General features: G+C 40.4%; 1 protein-coding gene across 1 annotated transcript in view; it reads left to right on the plus strand.

Moving 5' to 3' along the window:
- LOC113155589 (NACHT, LRR and PYD domains-containing protein 3-like) overlaps positions 1-22,082 on the plus strand; it is a 37,446-nt gene that overhangs the window by 12,851 nt on the left and 2,513 nt on the right. The window contains exons 3-10 of the mRNA XM_033326750.1: positions 12,843-12,969; positions 13,175-13,254; positions 14,133-14,211; positions 14,369-14,597; positions 14,768-16,571; positions 16,737-16,910; positions 18,242-18,415; positions 19,691-19,864. Coding sequence (XP_033182641.1) covers positions 12,886-12,969; positions 13,175-13,254; positions 14,133-14,211; positions 14,369-14,597; positions 14,768-16,571; positions 16,737-16,910; positions 18,242-18,415; positions 19,691-19,864 — 2,798 coding nt within the window. The 5' untranslated portion in view covers positions 12,843-12,885. The remainder of the gene's footprint in view (positions 1-12,842; positions 12,970-13,174; positions 13,255-14,132; positions 14,212-14,368; positions 14,598-14,767; positions 16,572-16,736; positions 16,911-18,241; positions 18,416-19,690; positions 19,865-22,082) is intronic.

Here is a 22,082-nt window from a genome sequence, read left to right on the forward strand (position 1 = left end):
TCTGGTAAGGGACAATCATCAACAACTGAAATTACTGTTCCATATTCACCTCATCTTGAATTTATGGCTCTCCAGCCATCAGGCTCACATCAGCACTACTGACACAAGATAGTAAAGTCCATAGTAAACTGTATCGAGCTTGTAGAGTGATAATGTCGAGTTGATCTAAACCTGCACTATATTGTATCACATGAGTTGCGCAGCTTGTCTTGCTTTGATCTTCTATTACAACTTCCACCTTCTTTATATCCTCTGCTCTTCACTTTCTTGTTGCACAGCTCGGCCCTCCAAAGACAGCCTTTTTAGGGTGACGATTCCCCGCTGAATTTCTCCTCAGACCTGACAGGGGTACATCTGCATTGGCAGAAACCCTTTCCACCCCTCTTACCTGCATTTCCCCCACATCTTCACCTTCCAAACCTATGTGTTTATGCTGACCTGCCTGGGGTGTCTGACAACCATTAGATAGTGTTGTGTGGAGCCAGTTGATGCATGTGTCATGGCATCCACATACTCATACCATCATCTCAACATATTTAAAAGTGTAATCTCAGTACACCTGCTGGCTCTCTGACAACTGCACTGTCAAAGTTGTGTCCTTGGTCCATATGTAGTTTTGCAGGAAAACTAAAGCCACTTCATTGGTCTTTTGGTTTTTCATGGGGTAGGTTAGTGCCCAAACAAGACAAGTGGTCAGGAACAATGAGTACTTTTTTTTTTTTGCTGCTCTTTGACCTTTCCGAAGTCCACACATATCAACTTAATGTAAGGTCAAAAGTGGAAAACTACTTGGCTTGTCCCAAAGCCTCTAGTGCTTCCTCTATTCTTGGGAGGGGTAAATCATCTCTCATGCTGCAGGTGTTGAGCTTTCTGTAATCTATGCATGGCCTTAGAGACCCTTCCTTCTTGGGCCCAATCACTACTGATGATGCACAGGGGGCTTTTACTGGGTCGTATGATCCTGCAGCCTCCATCTCTTCCAGCATCTTCCTCGCATTTTGCCACTGCAATGGGGGACTCTTGCAGTATATTCTAGTATTTAGATTACTTTGAACTCATACATGACACAAATATTCACTTGGACTCATGGATAAACTCAGAGTTCTCCTAAAAGTAGAATATATTATGTTGTGTCTGTGCAGAAATCCCAATTAATTAAAAAAAATGTTATTATTATTTCTGTCTTCTAACCTCTTTATGTATTTGAGTTTAAACCTAATTCCTGTTTTGTATCCTGGATGACGCTGTCTTCAGATCTGGTAGAACATACTATAAAGGGAATCTTGCTACTTGGTAAATAAGTGTAGGCTTAGCTCCAATATACTGTATGAGCCTACTACAAACATTATGTCCTGTTCAGAACCCAACTGCATGTATTTGATACTGATTGACAAACTATGGCAACTCTTGTTCTGTGCTGTTGTCTGCTGGGGCAGCAACATGGTAAATGTTCTGCACTTTTCTAACTAACTGGTACTCAAAGTGCTTTACACACACAGCAGAGCTGCTATGCAGCTGACCTGACTCACCGGGGGCAACTAGGGGCTTAGTATCTTGTTCAAGGACACTTTGGCATGTGATGTGGCAGCGGAGAATTGAACCACCAATCCTGTGATTGGCAGTCAACTGTTCTACCCCCCACTATGAGGGTCTCAGACACTAACAGACTGAACCAACTGATCAGGAGGGCTGGCTCTGCTCTGGTGAATCCTCCACTAAACAAGAGAAAACTCTCAGATTTACTAAAGGTTTGTGAGGAATATATCACATGCAAACTTCTTAGCACCCACAAAATCTATTAAGGGTGCACATCGAGGAATGACGCTTTTATGAGTGTTAAACATGAATCTTTTAAATTTCTTACTTTTTCCACCATCGCTCTGAGTGTTTAATAGTAGTCTTCAATAAAGACAGGAAATATCAGGTGTTGAAAAAAGGAAAAATTCCCAAACTGTCCCCAACCAGACTGAGAAGAGGTTTGATCATTATAATCTGCAGCTCACAGACTCTGGTGTGAACTGGGTTTTTATTTTCTCTTCGTTTGAAGTACAGAGTCCGTCTTAAAAAGTCATTATATAAATACCATTTTTTTAATACTTTAACAAAACTTCAGTTTGAACATTCAACATTGTATCAAGAGATTGTTTCATTATTCAGGAAGAAGGACATTAAACATGTGTGAGACAAATGTCTGAGTCTGTTAACTTTTGATTGTGTTTGAAATTAAAGTCATGTAATAATGAACAGAACATCAGTGAAAAACAGAGGAACATCTCCTGCTTCCTGTCCTCTATCACGTCCAAAGATCAGCAGCAAAATCCACTGTCTGAATCATAGCTTCATCTGAGACTTTGATCCAACAGAGAAGATCAGTGGAAAATGAGCAGAAGAGGAAACAGTGGAGGATGAAATCATAGACAAGAAACAACCATGAAGTCAAAGGAAGAGTGACGTGGGAGAATTTATGGATCTTATGGGAAATTCTTAAGAGCAGAGCTTAACAAACCTTTTCTTACAAAAATGTTCTTCTTGTTCTGATGATGAATCTTCTTGTTGTTCTTCCTGTTGTCGTTGTTTAGATGATTCTTCATATTGTTGTTGCTTGTTGTTGGTGCTGTTCAGGTGAATTGTTCTAAAGTGTGGATGAAGCTTCATTTGCTCCACTGCGCCATCAAGTGGACGATCAATGAGAAACAGGCAGTGACTCTAACCACAGCATGGCTTTGGAGTGTGAAGCTGAGAACAGAACAAATCAATGTTTGGGAGTTGGACAACAACGAGTCTGTCTTTAGACAGAGACAATGTCGGGGTCACAAGGGGAAACGGAAACACGGTGGGGAGAGGGTTGTGAAGTGACTGTGCTCCTGGAAGATTTCTTCCTTTGGATTTCAAGTCACTTTTCCACAGCGCTGCTCCTCAGCCGGTTTCTTCTGGTTCTTATTCTCCAATTAGAACCGTCTCCTCCTGTAAGTTACATTTCAAACAATAATCATCTTGATGGAATGAATCAATGGTGGAGTTGGAGGAAACTTTGTCAGAACTTGTTCTTGTCCTTCACTTCTCATTGAACTGTGCTGTTTGTTGAATTTGCATGATGCTCATATAAATACACCGTCGCAGCGAGTCGGACTTGATCCGTTGAAGCAGCTCCAGAGGAACCAAAATGCCGGATCCCGTGAAAGGTTGGATTGTTCTCCAGACTATTGTAGCACACTTGGTGATGGACAAACACAACGAGGCTGTTGATGAAGAAGGGACGGAACAAGTGCAGCATGATGGTGATGTGTTCAGATGGTTTGGGTTTGATTCTGTACTGTCATCTGTCTGTGCCAGCATCCCTCACATTTCCCTCTGGGATGAATCAAGTCTCCATCAACTGGGGATGTTCTTCAAACTCTGATATTAAAGTCACACATGACCTCAACCCCTAATAGTCAGTTTTCATTTAACAGCACCCCCAAAAAAACAATTAGTAAAACTTACTATTTCTCTACTATTTTTAGAAACTGATTTTAATGGAATTATTCTTTGAATGGTGATCTCCAAAGAAATGTCTCCAGGTGCTGGATGGATCAGACTAAGTCCATAATGGAACTGATTAATTAGTGGTTTATTTGTCTACAGTGATTCTGTTGCAGTTCACACATATCAGTGTTACTAATAAGTCACTGTATGTTTTCTATGACTATACCGACCTGTTATTTAGTCATCAATCACATTATATGAAACAAAGAAAGTTAAATCTGTTTCAGTGACGTCTTGTGATAAAAATATATCTCACCTCTGATTCCTGCTGTTCTGACAGTGCTGTTTGAATAAGGGGAGAACTGTTAATAATGAATCCAGTAAGAAGCCATAACAGACAATAAAATGTCAACGTTGATCCAGTTTTCACATTTTTCAAGTATTTTGTTGTTTGTACAGCGAGTGAAATAAGTATTGAACACGTCTCCATTTTTCTCAGTAAATATATTAATAAAAGTGCTTTTTACAGGAGATTTTCACCAGATGCTGGTAACAACCCATGTAATCCACACATGTGAAGACATCAAACCATATATGTCCAAAGATGAAGTTCTGTACAATAATGTGAATTGACAGTGAAAAAAGTATTGAACACACTTACTGGAATTTATTTAACACTTTGTACAAAAACCTTTGATGTAATTTCAGCCTCCAGACTCCTCCTGTATGGAGAAACTAGTCGAGTGCGTTGCTCACTGGGATTTTGGTCCATTCTTCACACAAACAGTCTTTAAATCTTCTCTAAACTCTGATCTTTAGTTCTTTCCATACATTTCAGTTGGACTCTAATCAGGTGATTGTCTGGACTGGGCCACTCCAGCAGCTTTACTTTCTTTCTCTGAAACCAGTTGAGAGTGTCCTTAACTGTGTGTTTGGGTTTTTACCAACATCTGGTGAAGATTTCATGTGAAAAGTACTTTTAGTTTTATATTTAATGAAAAGAATGAGAAAGTACTTCATTCTTATTTTACTCTCTGTATCTGTATCGGCCCATATCACAGCTTGTTCTTATTTATGTATTTATTTCATCATTCATTCATTTGCCAGTTGTCCCCTGGTCCCACATTGTGTGAACTACGGTCTGAAATCAAGTTTAAACTGTTCACTCAAGTTGGATATTGGTCAGCACCTCCTCAGTCAGTCATGATTGAAAATAGTAAATGGTATTTATTTATTCAGTTTATGGCTCTAGACGTGATCTTGGGTGAAAAATAAAAACTGTTTCCACCTGGTTTTGAACTGAAGACCTTTCACATGTGATGCAAATGTGATAAACACGACACTACAGAATCCACATGAGATGTCAGGTTTAGGAACATTTAATAACCAACTGTGCACGAAGAGGCTGCACGACTTTAACAGTCCAGATAAAATGACAGTTGTGTAAAGAGCTTTCATGATAAATAAACTAATTTAAGGAAGTTTTTGATGGAACCACGTAAAAAACTGAACAACAAAAAGTAGAAGGTAAAATTCATCATTCAACAATAAAGTAAACTGGAACAAACTGTGTGTAGGTGACAGGATTTGTCTGTTAGGTCTAGTTTAGCACATCACTAACTGTTATATGGAGATACTATTGATCAGTATCTTAATAGAACCTGGAACAGTTCTTCACTAAAACTATATACAAACTAATTAAAGAGAATGTAAATTGAGGCATATTAGACTATAAATATGGCTCCATCTGAGATTCTGGTCCAATAATAAAGATGTAAGTGATAAAATAAGGTGTGAAAACCCTGAAAAGGTCCAGTGTGGCTGATTCCAGTGAACAGACTCCCTCTGAGAGCACTGGTCCAGTGGAGCTGTTTCTTCCAAACTAAGAAATGTCTGGTGACAGGTTGTGATGAGGACGAGACAGCACCTGCTGCTGGACTGTTACCGCTCCAGACAGGTGAGAGACCAACTGAACAGGGAGGGTTTTAATATCCAACTAAATGTGAAATCTGGAATATACGGTCTCTGCCAAGAACCTGTGTCCCATGAAGAAGGAAACCTTTTCTATTTCATCATTAGCATCACTAACGTCCACATCTGGAAGACAAGCGCAAAAATGGTGTTGGAACAGAACATGATCTGCAGCAAGTCCAGTTTCCAGCAAACAACATTTGTGGGAGAACAGTTTGATAACGACCTCCTCCTCTGTTCTTTATCTGTCTGTTAACTATCAAGTGAGTCCTATTCAATGGGACTTGTTTGGTCTGTTTGAATTATTACATGGCTGCAAATCTTTCCAGTTGATCCTTGTTATTGTTGATACAAATATTTATTGGTGTTGAAATATTACAAATGTGCATTTTATTCACAGACTAAAGAATATGTCAAACGATGATGATTGATGAGCCGACAGTTTAGTAAGTTCATCTAATCACTGTGGCATCTGAATCTTTAGAAATAAATTAAAAAAGAAACGTTTCTCATTCATTGGTTGTTCTGCTTCTTATATCGACTGATGTAAAACCCTCTCTGACTACAACATGGGCTGCAAATGGACAGTTGAGCTGTTTCTCTGTCCCGGTGGTGAAATCTCAAGTCACATTTTAATGCATTGTGTACTTTTACTTTTATTAGTAGCTACATGTTCCTGATTACACTTAAATAGAGTACTTCTACTCTGAGTCTGATACTTTTTTATTTATCTGCTGCTATTTACAGGTCAGATACTGGATAAATCAGGGAGGCACCACAGTGATGAAGTCATGAATTAAATATTGATTGTTCATCCTAATAAGGTCAAATGTATTTATTCCCTCTGAAGACTTATTGTGCTCATGATGTAAACAGGAAAGACAACAATTCAAATCAATACACACAATAAACATGCACAACAACACAGCTGAGCCTCATCGTCACATCACTAGTCACAAGTCTCTTTGGATAAAAGCGTCTGATAAATGACTAAATGGAAATGAAAGAACAAGTTCTGACATTAAAACAGAGCTGGTAAATAACTATGTACATTTACTCAGTTTTAGATCCTCATAGTGGAGGAATTTCCATTTTGTTGCTTTTACATAAACTAAAGGTTCAATAAACTAAAATCACACGTCATCCTTAGTTTTTACTTTTTATGTAAAATACATTAAAATCTAAAAAATCATTGTCACATTGAGCTGACAGCTGCTGAATTCTGTCCTTTTTTGATTCTCTTGTTTAGGACAAAACCACAAATACCAAGAACCATCACAGCACCAAGTGACAAAGCTACTGCCAGTCCAACATGTGTCTCACTGTGTCGTCTGTCCTCAGCTCCTTCATCTCTGCTCCCTCCATCCTTGATCCCTGTAGCCTTGGTGTTTCCAGGTGTGAGTCCTGCAGAGTAGAAACAGCTGTCAGAAGAACACCACAGAATCCACGTCCAGCTGTTCTATAATGTTTTCCTTCATCACTGCTTCATTTGCTGTTTCACTTATTAGTTCAACTCATGATCCACCAATAGAATTGAAGAACTGATGAGTTCTAATGAGGAAAGTTGGAGATTTGATCTTCACAGGTAAGAGACATTTGATTGTCACAACAGGTGGTTTGACTTTGGCGACATCTGCTGGAGAAATGTGTTTTAAATGAGATCAAATGTGACTGAATGTTATTTCTATAGAAGACATTTGTGTTGAGACAAGTTCTCGTGTGACTTAGATGAAGGAAATTGTGATTGTGTGGAAATAAATCAAATGGAACAATTGTAAATCTTCTCTCCATTATTTTCTATTTGTGGACATGTCCTTGACTGAGATGTTACATTGTCAGAACAGCTGCTCAACAACCTGTTCCAAGGGGTCCAGTAAAGTCCCTAGCACAGATCAAGCCTTCCTATTCAGTTTGATCATTTGTTGTCCCTAGATGTTATGTTGCTTCCCCAGCAGACCGCAGCAAAGAAAACTCCACTGGGTACAGAGCAGACTAGTAAAAGACATTTTAAAGGACCTAAGCGAGATGATTGATCAAGATGTAGAATCTGTTCTGTCCTTTTTTGTAAATAGCCTCTTTGTTGCATTCTAAGTCCAGTCCACTGTCCATGTGAACTCCCATGTATTTTCTGCCCCTTTACCACCAGAGTGTTTAAACTGTCTCTGCCATCTCCTTGGTCTTTGTCATATTCAAAGTCAGGCCTCTGTACTCGGCCTCTTTGTCACCACCAATACATTGTTGAACACCTTAAACATGCACCTGCTTATAAATCGGCCACGACATCAGTCTTTTTCTGCTGCTAAAAAGGTTTTGAACTCTTGATATGGACAGTGTGGTAGATGGAAATTCTCATGGAGGTAATAGATAATAAACCTAAAACAATTGTTAAAATGTGAATAAGTTTGGATTAAGAGGATAGTGTAGAGGATTCAGAATTTATTCATATGAAATAATAGAAACATGTTAAGATTAGAAACAGTGTAAATGCTCCATACAGAAACCCAGTTTGTTGTGTAGAGAACAGTAGTATAGTCTGTGATAAAACAGGGAATTCTCTGAATGTGTTCAGTAAAGTTCACCTGTAATGAATTAGTTGTGTCTGTTAATGTCCAGTAGGAGAGTTCTCACCGCGGTAGCTTCATTCTTCATAAAGATGTCATAGACTGAAGTCTGTGGGAGACATCTTTAGTCATTTTCTCCATTTTCAGGTATTTAAAACCTTCCTAAGTTTTGAATGTGTGACCAGTAAGACAGTAAATGCTGATTTAAGTTTGTTTTATAATGTTAGTAACTGTTCTAATAACTGTGTTCACAACATAGTCTGTTTATGTAGTGAAGGAATTAGCATTAAGCTAGCAAGTGTGGTACGATGTATGTTCAGTGTAACAACAAGTGAAAACGAGCTGTGTTGATTAATGTCAGTGGAAAACGTTTTGGATAACCCATAAAGAACATCTGCAAATATAGAAAGTACAAGAGATGGAGTCTGTGGCATATTTGGATTTATTGTAAGTTAGTACAAATGTAAATCAGAGTGTGCAGAGATGTTAGCGCCCAGGTTATAGTCAGTGTCAACATGCATGGTTAGCTCTACACGTGGTTTGAATAGTGAAATTCAAAATGTCATGTGTTTATTAAAACATGTTAATGTTACTGTTACTGTTTGTATTCTGACAGTGGTCAAGAAAAAAATGTTGTTCATAATTAGTTTGAAGCAGTTAGATCTGTCAGGATGGAGGAAACTCAACAGGATAATGTAGACGTGAATTCACATGATATTCTGTGTATTTCTTTTGTGGTTGTTATTGTAGAAAAACATAATGAGAGTTACTGGACTGATCACTGATAAGGGACAGAATTTGTGGAACTAAGACAGATGTGTTCTGAAGTAGATCGTAATATCAATAGACACATATTGTCTATGTCTGTGTTCATTATGTTTTGTGAAATCATTCTGCATAAAGACGCCAGAGAGTGAAGCCTGTGTGCTTCGTCTTATTTGATTTTCTCCCTTTTCAGGGTGTAACAGACAGCAACATCAGTTAATTAAGAGTGAGACGTTGAAGCTTTAGGGGAGTTTTCTTTGTCTGTCCAGGCCTTGGTTGGAGTGCTCAAATCCATAAAGGAAAACAGTGGAAATGAAATGAAGAGCAGATCACACGTTCACAAATTAATGAGCAGATTACCTGGTACTGGTTTCCTTTATTCAACACTGCTTACAAACTGGCATCCTTGGTGACAGAGCTCACCAGTCTTATGAACTTGAAAGTTTTCCCACATGGCTACAGGACCTGTGCACAGCGCTTGAGTCAGGGAGCTGTTCTGACCTCTACACAGTAAGAAACAGGTGGTGAAGAACAGGACCAAGTCAAATCAGAATGACAATATTAAGACCACATCGTACTTGGCTCATAAGAGAGCAAAGTTCATTCCTCATTGTCTATTCTGCATCAACATGGAAAACTTTGTCAAGAGCTGTCCTGAAGAGAATTTACTGCTGACAAGAATCTGATCTAGGAGTCTAGGGGTCTAGGAGAAATAAGGCAGGAAACACAATACAGCGTCATGGCTGGAAAGCAGAGTGACAACAAGGAAGAATGCAGATAAAAACACTGACCATCCGGCAGAGTGGTGTAGGCTGAGGGGAGCTTAAGAAGAGACGGCTGGTCCACAGGTGAAACTGATCTAGATGATCAGTAAGGGAGAACACAGGTAGAGCTGATGATGGTGATTAGGAGAGGGACAGAAAAACAAAGGAGCCAGGCCACATGGGGTCATGTCATTGCCCTTACTGCTGCTCAATAAAGTGCAACCTTTAGTGCTCCTAGGAACTGATCATCCACATTTAGTAGGTATAGCACTTAAATGAACCAGTCAAGGCTTCTTGTCTAAATATACTGTAATCACTGAAACCCAGGAATCACATGGTACTTTATTAATACCCCTTCCTCAACCACTAATGAACTCATGAGGAACTTGATGAAGTTCTGGCAGTTGGATTTCTTCCCTGATCAAAATAAGAAGGTTTTATCCTCTACATGCAGACAGATCATCCGTCCTTCCTCTTAATGAGAGAACTGAAAGGCCCCTTAAGAGAGAACCATGTTTAGCAGTAAATATGTTCCAAGGAAATTCGAAAACTTGTTGATGCAGGTTATGTAACCCAGTTAGAATAAAGCTTCTTTTGAATACATTTGAGTCATGGTTCCTTCACCAACATAAGGGCAGACAACACATTGGAAAACACAGGCTTGTTTTCAACTGCTCCTTCCAGTCAAGTTCAGAGGCTAAATGATAACCTTTTAGCTGGTCCCATCCTTGGCCCATTATTGTTTGGCACACTACTCTCCTTAGGACAGCTGCATGTTGCAGTAACAGGAGACATCAAAGCTGTGTCTCATCATCTTTGCCTACTTCCAGCAACCAACAACACAAATAAGGAGAACCTATCTCAAATAAATATCCTATGAATGATATTGACTTTTGGATCCTTGTTGATCTCTTTATGCTCTGCAATGTCATGCTAAGATAAGATAAAGCTTTATTGTCATTGTAAAGTCACACTTGGTACAACAGTACAACGAAATTGTGAACTGTCCCACATTTGTGCAAGGAGAATCAGCTAGGGGAGGAGGTTGAGCTCCAGACGTTCATTGAATAATCCTGTTTTAGAAAGCTATCCTTCAACTAATAATGCCAGAAGCTGTATTTTTATATATTTTTTTGCCAAACATCTACTCTTGTCAGCCCAGTGAACTAGGTCTCTCTCACTCTCTTTACACACACACACACACACGCACACACACACACACACACACACACACACACACACACACACACACACACACACACACACACACACACAGCCCTGGGGCACCTCTGACTTCACTGAAGATGTGTAGTAGCACAATCTTTATAAGAAAAACACATGTTAAAACATTTTATGCTGGATTATTGAAATAATGCAGTACAAGTACTTGTACTTTTTCTCTTGTGCTCTTCTATAAGTAGACCTTGATTCTCACCTTGTCTGTTTTTCCCCCAGTCTTGTTTCTAGTTCAACAAATAAAGTTGTTGACTTAAGTGTGTTTAAACAGAGTTTAATTTACACTAGGTGGAGGTGGTTTGTTTACTGGAGGTGCATATGTTTATAGTGAGGACATGAAGGTGTGACTGCACACACTCAGTGTCAGTTAAATAAATGTGATGAAAATAAAACTTTAAGTGAAGAATGAATCTCCTTTTTCCACAGACAGTAGAGAAGCTGCAGAGGACTGAAGTTCATGGGCAAAAGCTGAGTAAGTCGGACTTTTGACTAGTTTGATTCATGTTTTATTAATCATCAATGAACCTGGTTTTCCCCTTTCTACATGTCCTGACTGATTCCAGGTAACAGCTCACATGTGTCTTTTCTCTGCAGCTGTGGAAAAGAGAGTCGTCTGAATCTCCTGTAAGTTTGCTTTGTTTGATTCCAGTCTATAGTAGTTAGTTTATTCTATAATATAATAAAAAACAAATCAACAAAGAAAGAGCTCCAGGAAGTAGTCTCTCTAGCTCCAGTCTGAGGTCCCTCAGGTCTGTGAGGAGAAATCAGAGAAGACTCAGTCCCAGATTTTCAGTGTTTCATGTCCACTGGACTCAGAACTGATGTCTGCAGTTGGACCTCTGTGATGTATTAGTACACATTCACAAACCTGTCAGTACATGAAGTGAACTTCACCTTTACCTGCTGAAACATTAGTGATGTTTACACAGTAATACACATTAAAATCAGTCAAATCTGTGCAGTACTTTTACTTCTTTGTGTACTTTTACTGTGTTAATGGTGAGTTGTGGAGAGACTAGGTGGTACTTTTAACGCCGTACTTTTTCAGCATGTACTTTCACTCCAACTTGAGTACAGAGTCTGTGTACTTGTACTTTAATTTCTGAACAGGAATATCAGTGTTTCCATGACTTAAGATACAAAGAGAATTGATCCAGTATCAGCAGTGTGACCCCCCACCTCCTCACAAATCTCTATTTAACCCTTGATATAATAAAAGCTTCAGTAACTTTCAAAGTTCTTCTTTCACATCACTTCACTGTTTGTGTTCAGTAAAGAAGAAACACGTCTTTGAGCTCACGTCTCTTACTGAACGTCGTCATTCTGCATTTCACACATGTAGGAACTTGAATGTGGGATTTCATGTTGTTACTGAACTAAGGGCCTGAGTTCCAGGTTTGTACAAGGAAAATCATCTCTGCTGCTGCACTGTAGCTGTTGCTGCTGTGGTTTCCCAAAGTAGATTTTCATGTGTGTTTCTGTTCAGGACTCACATTAATGAACCCCCACCCCCCCTCTGCAAACACAGCACATGTGTCCAGGAATCATTAGAGTAGATTGTTGTACAGCAAACTGCTGATTCTCAGTCATTTCCAGAGCTACAGTGTAGTAAGTCTGTTTGTAGAAACTCTATTTAGACTTTGATTTGACTGAGGCACAGAGGAATTTTACTGTACATGCAGTTTTTAAAATATCTCCATGATTTTCTCAGGTAACACAGATGATCAGATTATTTTTCTGTGTTTATCTGTAAATGTTGTTTAGTGGTGGAAAAGTTAGTGAAGTATCAGCGTCAGTCCAAATGACTGAGTGAGTGTAAATGTTGGTCCATCATCCTGTGTGTGTTGGGCTGCAGCTTCATGCCTCCATCTAGTGGACTGATAGTAGAAGTAGAGCAGCTGATGGCAGCTTCCTCTGCCTCCCACTGCTGTCTGACTGCATTCAAGTGACACTGATATGAAAGAGGAAAGAAGAGCCAATCAGTGGAGGAGCAGCTGATCTTTGTCCAGGAGAAATGATGGAAAGGAGGATTTCAGTTTTCACTGCACATCAATGATTTGTGTTTCCTCTCCACATGAAGGTAGAAAGTGTGTGTGAGCTGATGTGGATGTGGATTCAGCAGCATGGATCAGTGTGAGGACAGAGAGGAGGGAGTCCCTCCCTCTAAAACCACTCTGTGTGGGGACCATGAGAGCCAGACCAAAGTTCAGAGGTGAGATGACTGAGACCATCGGACTGATTCTGTCTCCAAGTCTCATCTAGAATTGAATATTTCATCAGGACATTTTTACTATTCTTCTGATTCTATTTGTCATTTATGAAGGAAACTTTGACTGAATATGTGAGCGTCACCAAAGTTGTTTTTCTATCAGGTCCCATCAAAGACCAGAATCTCCTGGACCAGGACCTGAACCCAGCTGTGTGTCCTTCAAGAGCAAACGGTCAAAGGGACATTTTATTGATTTTAAACAGCAACCTTCATCAGACACAGAGTAAGTTGTTGTGAGTTTAAAATCAGTCTGAACAATATGATGTAAACTTTCTCTGATGATAAATTGTTGTGTTCTTTGGATTTCTGGATATTTCTGATGTGAGCAAGTTGATTTCTGTTTGAACTGTTGATTTGAAGGAGAAGCTTTCTTCACTATTCTTCCAGCAAACACTCTGATCATGGATCAAATCTCCATCCAGCCAGTAGCTAAACCACTGATCCTGTAGAGGGTCTCAGGGGGCTGCTCCTCTTCTAATGAAGTGCTGACTTGCAGGCAGACGTCAAAGGAAGCAGCTGAACACCACAAATTTTGAACTCTGATCAAATCTTTGAGATTGAAGTTCTCCAAATGAAGATTTTGGTACATATGTCTTAAAGAATCTTGACTTCTTCACTTCCTGTTGGAAGACTTTAGTTCTAATGTTGTTGAAGTCAGTGTAGAGGACTGTTTGTCCCCAGTGTCAGTACCAGAGCTGACGTCTGAAGATTCATTTAGGATCCACCAACTAATGAATGAATAAAGTTGTTCAAATGTGAATTAGTCAAAGTAAATTGTGTGATCAGCAGCACTCTGCCTCATACTCACACAGTTCAACATATTCAGACTGGGAGCTGCCCAGTACAACCAGTGTGATCCAAGCAGACTCTGTCTCTAGATGTCTTGTTCCAACACTTGAGCATTGTTCAGTGAGGGAGGCAGAGATATCTGTTGTTCAGAGCTGCTGAGACTAAACCAAAGTGACTGGTGACAGTAAAACTTCACCACTACGGGGAGTCTCTGATTCACTGTTCACATCAAATCTCTCTTCATGGACATTTACCTTGTGTGTGTCTCTGTGTAGACATACTGTGAGCTCATTCTTGATGATTCCTCCACAGAGTGGACCAGGAGAGCTCAGAGGTTCCCAGTGGTCAGTCTGCCCAGCAGCATCCAACACAGCTGGACTCCATATTTCTGGTCTGTACATGTCCAACTACTACTTTTCCATCTGTTGTGTTCCCAATAATCTCCATGCTGCACTTTTTAGACCAGTGGATTGTCTGTCCAACATGGATCTGATGTTTGGCTCCATGATTTGAGTTGGATTGTGTCATTCATATAGTTTCTGTTGCAGCTGCTGGGGGAGAACATTGTCACTTTTGTGAGGAACGAGCTGAAGAAGATCCACAAGGTTCTGAGTCCAGATTACCCACAATGCTTAGAGAGTCAGAGGGAGGATGAGGAGGTGTTGGATGATGAGGATGAAGAGCAGAGGAGGAGCAGCAGAGAGGCATTTCTGAAGATCACATTGAACTTCCTGAGGAGAATGAAGCAGGAGGAGCTGGCTGAGTGTCTGCAGAGCAGTAAGAGGATTTCTCTAAACATTTAACATCATGGACAAATGAGACATTTACTGAGAGCTGAAGATGTGGAGTATTAATATGTTGAAATGTGAATCATTTAGGGTCATGAAACTGTCAAACTGTGTTTTCATTAGAAATTATATTGATCATATTTTTGTGGTTTCATTCAGGAACTTCAGCTGCAGTTTGTCAGCGTGAACTTAAATCTAATCTGAAGAAGAAGTTCCAGTGTGTGTTTGAGGGGATTGCTAAAGCAGGAAACCCAACCCTTCTGAACCAGATCTACACAGAGCTCTACATCACAGAGGGAGGGACTGGAGAGGTCAATGATGAACATGAGGTCAGACAGATTGAAACAGCATCCAGGAAACCAGACAGACCAGAAACAACCATCAGACAAGAAGACATCTTTAAAGGCTCACCTGGAAGAGAGGAACCAATCAGAACAGTGATGACAAAGGGAGTGGCTGGCATTGGGAAAACAGTCTTAACACAGAAGTTCACTCTGGACTGGGCTGAAGACAAAGCCAACCAGGACATACAGTTCACATTTCCATTGACCTTCAGAGAGCTGAATGTGCTGAAAGAGAAAACGTTCAGCTTGGTGGAACTTGTTCATCACTTCTTTACTGAAACCAAAGAAGCAGGAATCTGCAGGTTTGAAGAGTTCCAGGTTGTGTTCATCTTGGACGGTCTGGATGAGTGTCGACTTCCTCTGGACTTCCACAACAATCAGATCCTGACTGATGTGACAGAGTCCACCTCAGTGGATGTGCTGCTGACAAACCTGATCAGGGGGAACCTGCTTCCCTCTGCTCGCCTCTGGATAACCACACGACCTGCAGCAGCCAATCAGATCCCTCCTCAGTGTGTTGACATGGTGACAGAGGTCAGAGGGTTCACTGACCCACAGAAGGAGGAGTACTTCAGGAAGAGGTGCAGAGATGAGGAGCAGGCCAGAAGAATCATCTCCCACATCGAGACATCACGAAGCCTCCACATCATGTGTCACATCCCAGTCTTCTGCTGGATCACTGCTACAGTTCTGGAGGATGTGTTGAAAACCAGAGAGGGAGGAGAGCTGCCCAAGACCCTGACTGAGATGTACATCCACTTCCTGGTGGTTCAGTCCAAAGTGAAGAACATCAAGTATGATGGAAGAGCTGAGACAGATTCACACTGGAGTCCAGAGAGCAGGAAGATGATTGAATCTCTAGGAAAACTGTCTTTTGAGCAGCTGCAGAAAGGAAACCTGATCTTCTATGAATCAGACCTGACAGAGTGTGGCATCGATATCAGAGCAGCCTCAGTGTACTCAGGAGTGTTCACACAGATCTTTAAAGAGGAGAGAGGAGTGTACCAGGACAAGGTGTTCTGCTTTGTCCATCTGAGTGTTCAGGAGTTTCTGGCTGCTCTTCATGTCCATCTGACCTTCATCAACTCTGGAGTCAATCCGCTGTCTGAAGAACAGTCAACTTCTCTGTGTTCCAAACTTTTTGGACCTAAACAACAATCTCTCCACCAGAGTGCCGTGGACAAGGCCATAGAGAGTCCAAATGGACACCTAGACTTGTTTCTCCGCTTTCTGCTCGGTCTTTCACTGCAAACAAATCAGACTCTTTTACGAGGTCTGCAGATCAAGACAGGAAGTAGATCACAGACCAATAAGGAAACATCTGAGTACATCAAGAAGAAGATCAGAGAGACTCCCTCAGCAGAGAAAAGCATCAACCTGTTCCACTGTCTGAATGAACTGAATGATCGTTCTCTAGTGGAGGAGATCCAACAGTACCTGGACTCAGGAAGTCTTTCCACAGAAGAACTCTCTCCTGCTCAGTGGTCAGCTCTGCTCTTCATGTTGGTTTCATCAAAAAAAGATCTGGACGTGTTTGATCCATTTATATACTCTTCAGATTTCTCAGAGGAGGATCTTCTGTTTATGCTGGGAGTCGTCAAAGTCTCCAAGAAAGTTGTGTAAGTATATAGATAGTGGAATTTATTTATCATTAAATCTACAGCTACTTTATTTCAACAACACAACAGAACATTACGAATGTATTACTTGTTTATCTTGTATTACAACAGATTTCAATATTTCTTAACACAAATGACGTCATGTTATTCATCACTGTTTTTCAGATTGAGTGGCTGTAACCTCTCAGAGAGAAGCTGTAAAGCTCTGTCCTCAGTTCTCAGCTCCCAGTCCTCTAGTATGAGAGAACTGGACTTGAGTAACAACAACCTGCAGGATTCAGGAGTGAAGCTTCTGTCTGCTGGACTGGAGAATCCACACTGTAAACTGGAAACTCTCAGGTTAGGATTCATTATCTTAAGTACATTATTCTGCAGCAGGTTTTTCTAGATCAAGAGACTTTGTCTCTATGAGGATTATTGGAGATATTTCAAAAGTCCAAAAATGCTGTCATGAGAGAGACACCTAATGTCAGAGACTCAAGCAGACTATCAGGTGACTGACTGTCAGGTCAGGTCAAGGTTCTATTTAAATAACTGGGCATATTTCAAAATTCTAAAACAACTGTCATGAGAGTAATCGAACGAGATTATCCTTGCTGATGTGATCAATTTTAATTTACTGAAATTTATCAGTATTTCTACAAAATGTTAAATAACTGTACTTTCATGTCTGCCCTTATTTAGTTGAGTGTATTAAGTATTAGTCAACATTAAAGAGGATAATTTGATAGTTTTCTGTGAGGAAGAAATGTGGTTGTAAGAAATTTTTTGAATGATCATTATCAGCAATCACCTAAATGTAAAGTTAAGTGCTTAGTGAAACCAAATATTAAGGAAAAAAAACAGTAGAGATCACACCTTTGTTTAAAAGTGAAAGCAAAAGCATTACCACACAACACAGTGTAAAGGAAACTGAAGAACTGGAACTAAAGAGCTTTGAAGTCTTAGGAAAAGCACTTCTTGGTGAGTTTAATTGAGCCAAAAAAAGGATTAATTTTGCTGGGGAGCATGAAGATTTGGCTTTGGAGCAATGGAATAAGGTCATGTGGTCTAAAGAGTCCCAATTTTTGCTGTTCCATGGTGATGGATGCTTCAGAGTAAGAAGAGAGTTGTAGAGTGGAAGTCTGTTGGGGCAATCATGTGATCTGGGATTGCTGCAGTTGGTAAGGTTCAGCTACATTATGTGTCCAAAGAATGAGGTTAGGTGACTAACCTGAATATATGAATGACCAGGTTATTATATTCCAAGATGACATAATCAATATTGATTGGGCTGAAATTGTGAATGAGTGGTTCAGGGAGCATGATACATTGTTTTCACGCAGGGATTGGCCTCCACAGAGCCCAGACCTTAACCTCAATGAGAATCTTTGAAATGTACTAGAGAAGACTGTGCACAATGGCCCGACTCTTCTATCATCAATACAATCGGATACTTTGAAATAAATGCTGTGGCAATGCAGATGCTTATGGGAATGACGACAAGGCAAATGTGTGTCAAAATACAAGTTCAGTCCAACAGAATTTTAGAGTGTGTGATTTTTCTTTTTTTTTTTTTTTTTTGTTGGGTAGTGTATTTAATTGTGTTTGACCTTTTTGTTCAGAGTAAATATTAAAGCTGATTACAGTTTAACACAAATGTTGTCATCTTATACATCACTGTTTTTCAGACTGAGTGACTGTAACCTCTCAAAGAGATGCTGTGAAGCTCTGTCCTCAGGTCTCAGCTCCCAGTCCTCTAGTCTGAGAGAACTGGACCTGAGTAACAACAACCTGCAGGATTCAGGGGTGAGGCTTCTGTCTGCTGGACTGGGGAATCCACAGTGTAAACTGGAAACTCTCAGGTCAAGTATCAGTTTGAAATAACTGGAGATATATCAAAAGTCCAAGACTGCTGACGTGTGAGATACCCAAGCAGATTAAACTTTCTTTCTTTCTTTCTGCTCTTTCTGAGTTCAAGTTGCAGAGATTTCACATCAGTATTTTTACAATACATAAAATAACTACTTTCCTCACTGATTTTAATTTCATTGAATCTTAAAGTTGAAAACATATGTATAGAAATGAAGTAATCTCATTCATCACTGTTTTTCAGACTGAGTGGCTGTAACCTGTCAGAGATAATCTGTGAAGCTCTGTCCTCAGTTCTCAGCTCCCAGTCCTCTAGTCTGAGAGAACTGGACCTGAGTAACAACGACCTGCAGGATTCAGGAATGAAGCTTCTGTCAGCTGGACTGGATAATTTGCACTGTAAACTAGAAACTCTGAGGTCAGGTCAATTTTCTGTTTCAAATGACTGAATATTCAAAATACTGCTGAAATGAGAGCAACCCAACTTCCAAATGTCTTCTCATCAGTATTTTTACAATGAATAATAGTACTTTCGTTTCCACACACACAATGTAATGGGAACTGAAGGGATTGGAACTAAATAGCAGCGTAGCCTTAAAAAATTGAAAAAATGCTTCAATTTGCTGGGGAGCATAAATATTTGACTCAGGAGCAATAGAAGATCATAAGGCCTGATGAACTCATATTTACCCTGTTCCATAGTAATGGGAACAACAGGGCAAGAAGAGAGGTGGGTGAGGAAATGCACCCATTATGCCTTGTGACTACAGTACAAGCCTGTGGGGGCAGTGTTATGATCTGGGGTTGCTGCAGTTGGTCAGGTCTAGGTTCAATGGATTTTTTCTTTCCTGATGACATGAGCATATTCCGAGATGACAATAACAGGATTCATTAGGCTCTTGTAAAAGGGTGGTTTTGGGAGCATGACACAATCATGACACACATTTATTGGCCACCACAGAGTCGAGACCTTAACCCCATGGAGAATCTTTGAAATGTGCTACAGAAGACTTTGCACAGCGGTCCGACTCCCATCATCAATGCAATTGCATTCTTTGTTATTATTGCTGTGGCTTGCAGAAGCTTACGGAAATATTGCCATGGCAAATACATGCTGTGATCAAAGCTAAAGGCATTCCAACAAAGGTGTGTCATTTTCTTTAAAGGAAGTGCAGTTATTGTGTTTTACATTGTTAGTTCAAAAACAACATTAAAGGTAATTACAGTTTGACACAAATGTCATGTTACACATCATCATCGTTTTTCAGACTGAGTCGCTGTAACCTCTCAGAGAGAAGCTGTGAAGCTCTGTCCTCAGTTCTCAGCTCCCAGTCCTCTAGTCTGAGAGAACTGGACCTGAGTAACAACAACCTGCAGGATTCAGGAATGAAGCATCTGTCTGCTGGACTGGAGAATCCACAGTGTAAACTGGAAACTCTCAGGTGAGGTCAAGTTTCTGTTTTAAATAACTGGAGATAATTAAAAAGTTCAAAAGGGCTAACACGAGAGGGGCCGAAGCACTGAGAAACAAGGAAATTAATGTCTGATATCTGACGGTCATTTATTTGTCACCCGACGCCCGACAGACATTATTTATTCATGGAATCATAATTAATTAGTGGTCTTTGATTCTTGTAGATGTGTGTTGTGATTTTGTGTAACTAATGTAAATTATGTTTGCACATAAATACTTTCGAAAATTATAAACATGTTAATTGTGCTATTCTCTTCCATAAAATGTCACGTTTTGGACACAATAAATGCACCATGTAAATATTTACTTAAACTTGTTTCATGTTGCTTTAAAAGTCTAACTCATTATCCAAATACATTTAACTTTCACTCGTCCTCTACCAGCCGTCACAGGAAAGGCTGCGGCAGCAGTAACTCGTTCTCGTTCACCGTTCATTGTTCACAGCTCAGGCTGTAGCAGCAATCACTTGTTTGCGGATCGGGCTCTCGTTCATTTGTCACGTGACAGGTACAAAGTCACTGCTGTGCTGTTAAACAACAACATCAGGGAGGATACAGGAACACAAGTCACTTTATTGTGGTGTGTATTTGCTTTCCCAGGTTTTCACATGGTTTGAATTGCCTGTGGCATTTTGTGTATTAGACTTTGTCAGCTGAACAAACCATGTTGTCTTCTCTATACAGTGTCTGAGAATCGCAGCCATTTTTACCTTACATCACCCACTAGAGGGTTACACCACAACCTGCTGGAAAATGAAAGAAATGAGTTTGAAACTCATAGATCTGAGTCAGTTCAAAGAATCATTTTTCCCACCTCTAATTACAAGTTTTAAGTTGCAGAAGATTATTATAAGTATTGCAATACTTATAATAATCTAAGTATTACAATACTTCCCACTCGCTGCTTCCTTGGAGAGATCTTATTCCTTCAAGCTTGAATCAGAGGTCTTAGAGCTAAAGGGTCCTGGGCAGTATCTTAGCTGTTCCTAGGACTGCACTCATCTGGACAGAGATCTCAGATGTTGTTCCTGGGATCTGCAGGAGCCACTCTCCCAGCTTGGGAGTTACAGCCCCCAGTGTTCCTATCACCACCGGTACCACCTTGGCCTTCACCGTCCACATATTTTCCTTCTCTTCTTTCAGCCCTTGGTACTTCTCTATCTTCTCGTGCTCCTTCTTCCTGATGTTGCAATCACTTGGGATTGCTACATCTATCAATAAAGCCTTGTTCTCCTGTTTGTCCACCATTACCAGATTGTCAGTCTGTATCTGGAAGTCCCACAGGATCTTAGCTGTGTCATTTTCAACCACCTTTGGAGGTGTCCCATTTTGACTTTGGGACTACCATCTAGTTCTCGCCAAAGATGTTTCTGTACACTATGCCGGCCACTTGGTTGTGGTGTTCCATGTATGCCCTGCATGCTAGCATCTTGCATCCGACTGTTATGTGCTGGATTGTTTCAGTGGCATCTTTGCACAGCCTGCACCTGGGGTCCTGCCTGGTATGGTAGATCCCAGCCTCTATCGTTCTTGTACTCAGAGCCTGCTTCTGTGCTGCTAGGATTAGTTACTCTGTGTTGTTTTTCAGTCCAGCTTTGTCCAGCCACTGGTAGGATTTTTCGACATCAGGCACTTCTTCCATCTGCCGGTGGTACATACCGTGCAGGGTTTTTTCCTTCCATGAGGGTTCCTCCCCTTCCTTCCCTTGCTCCTCTGGAGCCTGCTGCCTGAGGTATTCACTTAGCACGTCATCAGTTGGGGCCATCTTCCTGATATATTCATGGTGGTTAGTTGTTTCATCCTTGATAGTGGTTTTGACGCTCACTAATCCCCGGCCTCCTTCCTCCCGCTTAGCATACAGTCTCAGGGTACTGGATTTCGGGTATGTGGTATATGATGCACTTGATGCTGACTTGGGCAATCAGCTTGAAGATGGTCTCTAGGGTTGTTTTCCACTTTCCCATTGAGTTCTGGATGAAGGTTCTTAGAGTCCTGTTGATCTTGTACAGTTCCAAGCATTCCATGATCCATGTGTGAGGCATTGAGTCATAGACTTTCTTGTCTTGCTGTAGCAATCTCTAGTTGTGACATGAGGTGTTTATGCATATGCAAGAGCACTGTGCTACTAGTTTTTGAAGTGTTAGTCTAGATGATGGGTGACGAAGTATCCATAGTTACCACATCCTC

Source organism: Anabas testudineus, chromosome 18 (genome assembly GCF_900324465.2).
Source record: "Anabas testudineus chromosome 18, fAnaTes1.2, whole genome shotgun sequence".
NCBI lineage: Eukaryota > Metazoa > Chordata > Actinopteri > Anabantiformes > Anabantidae > Anabas > Anabas testudineus.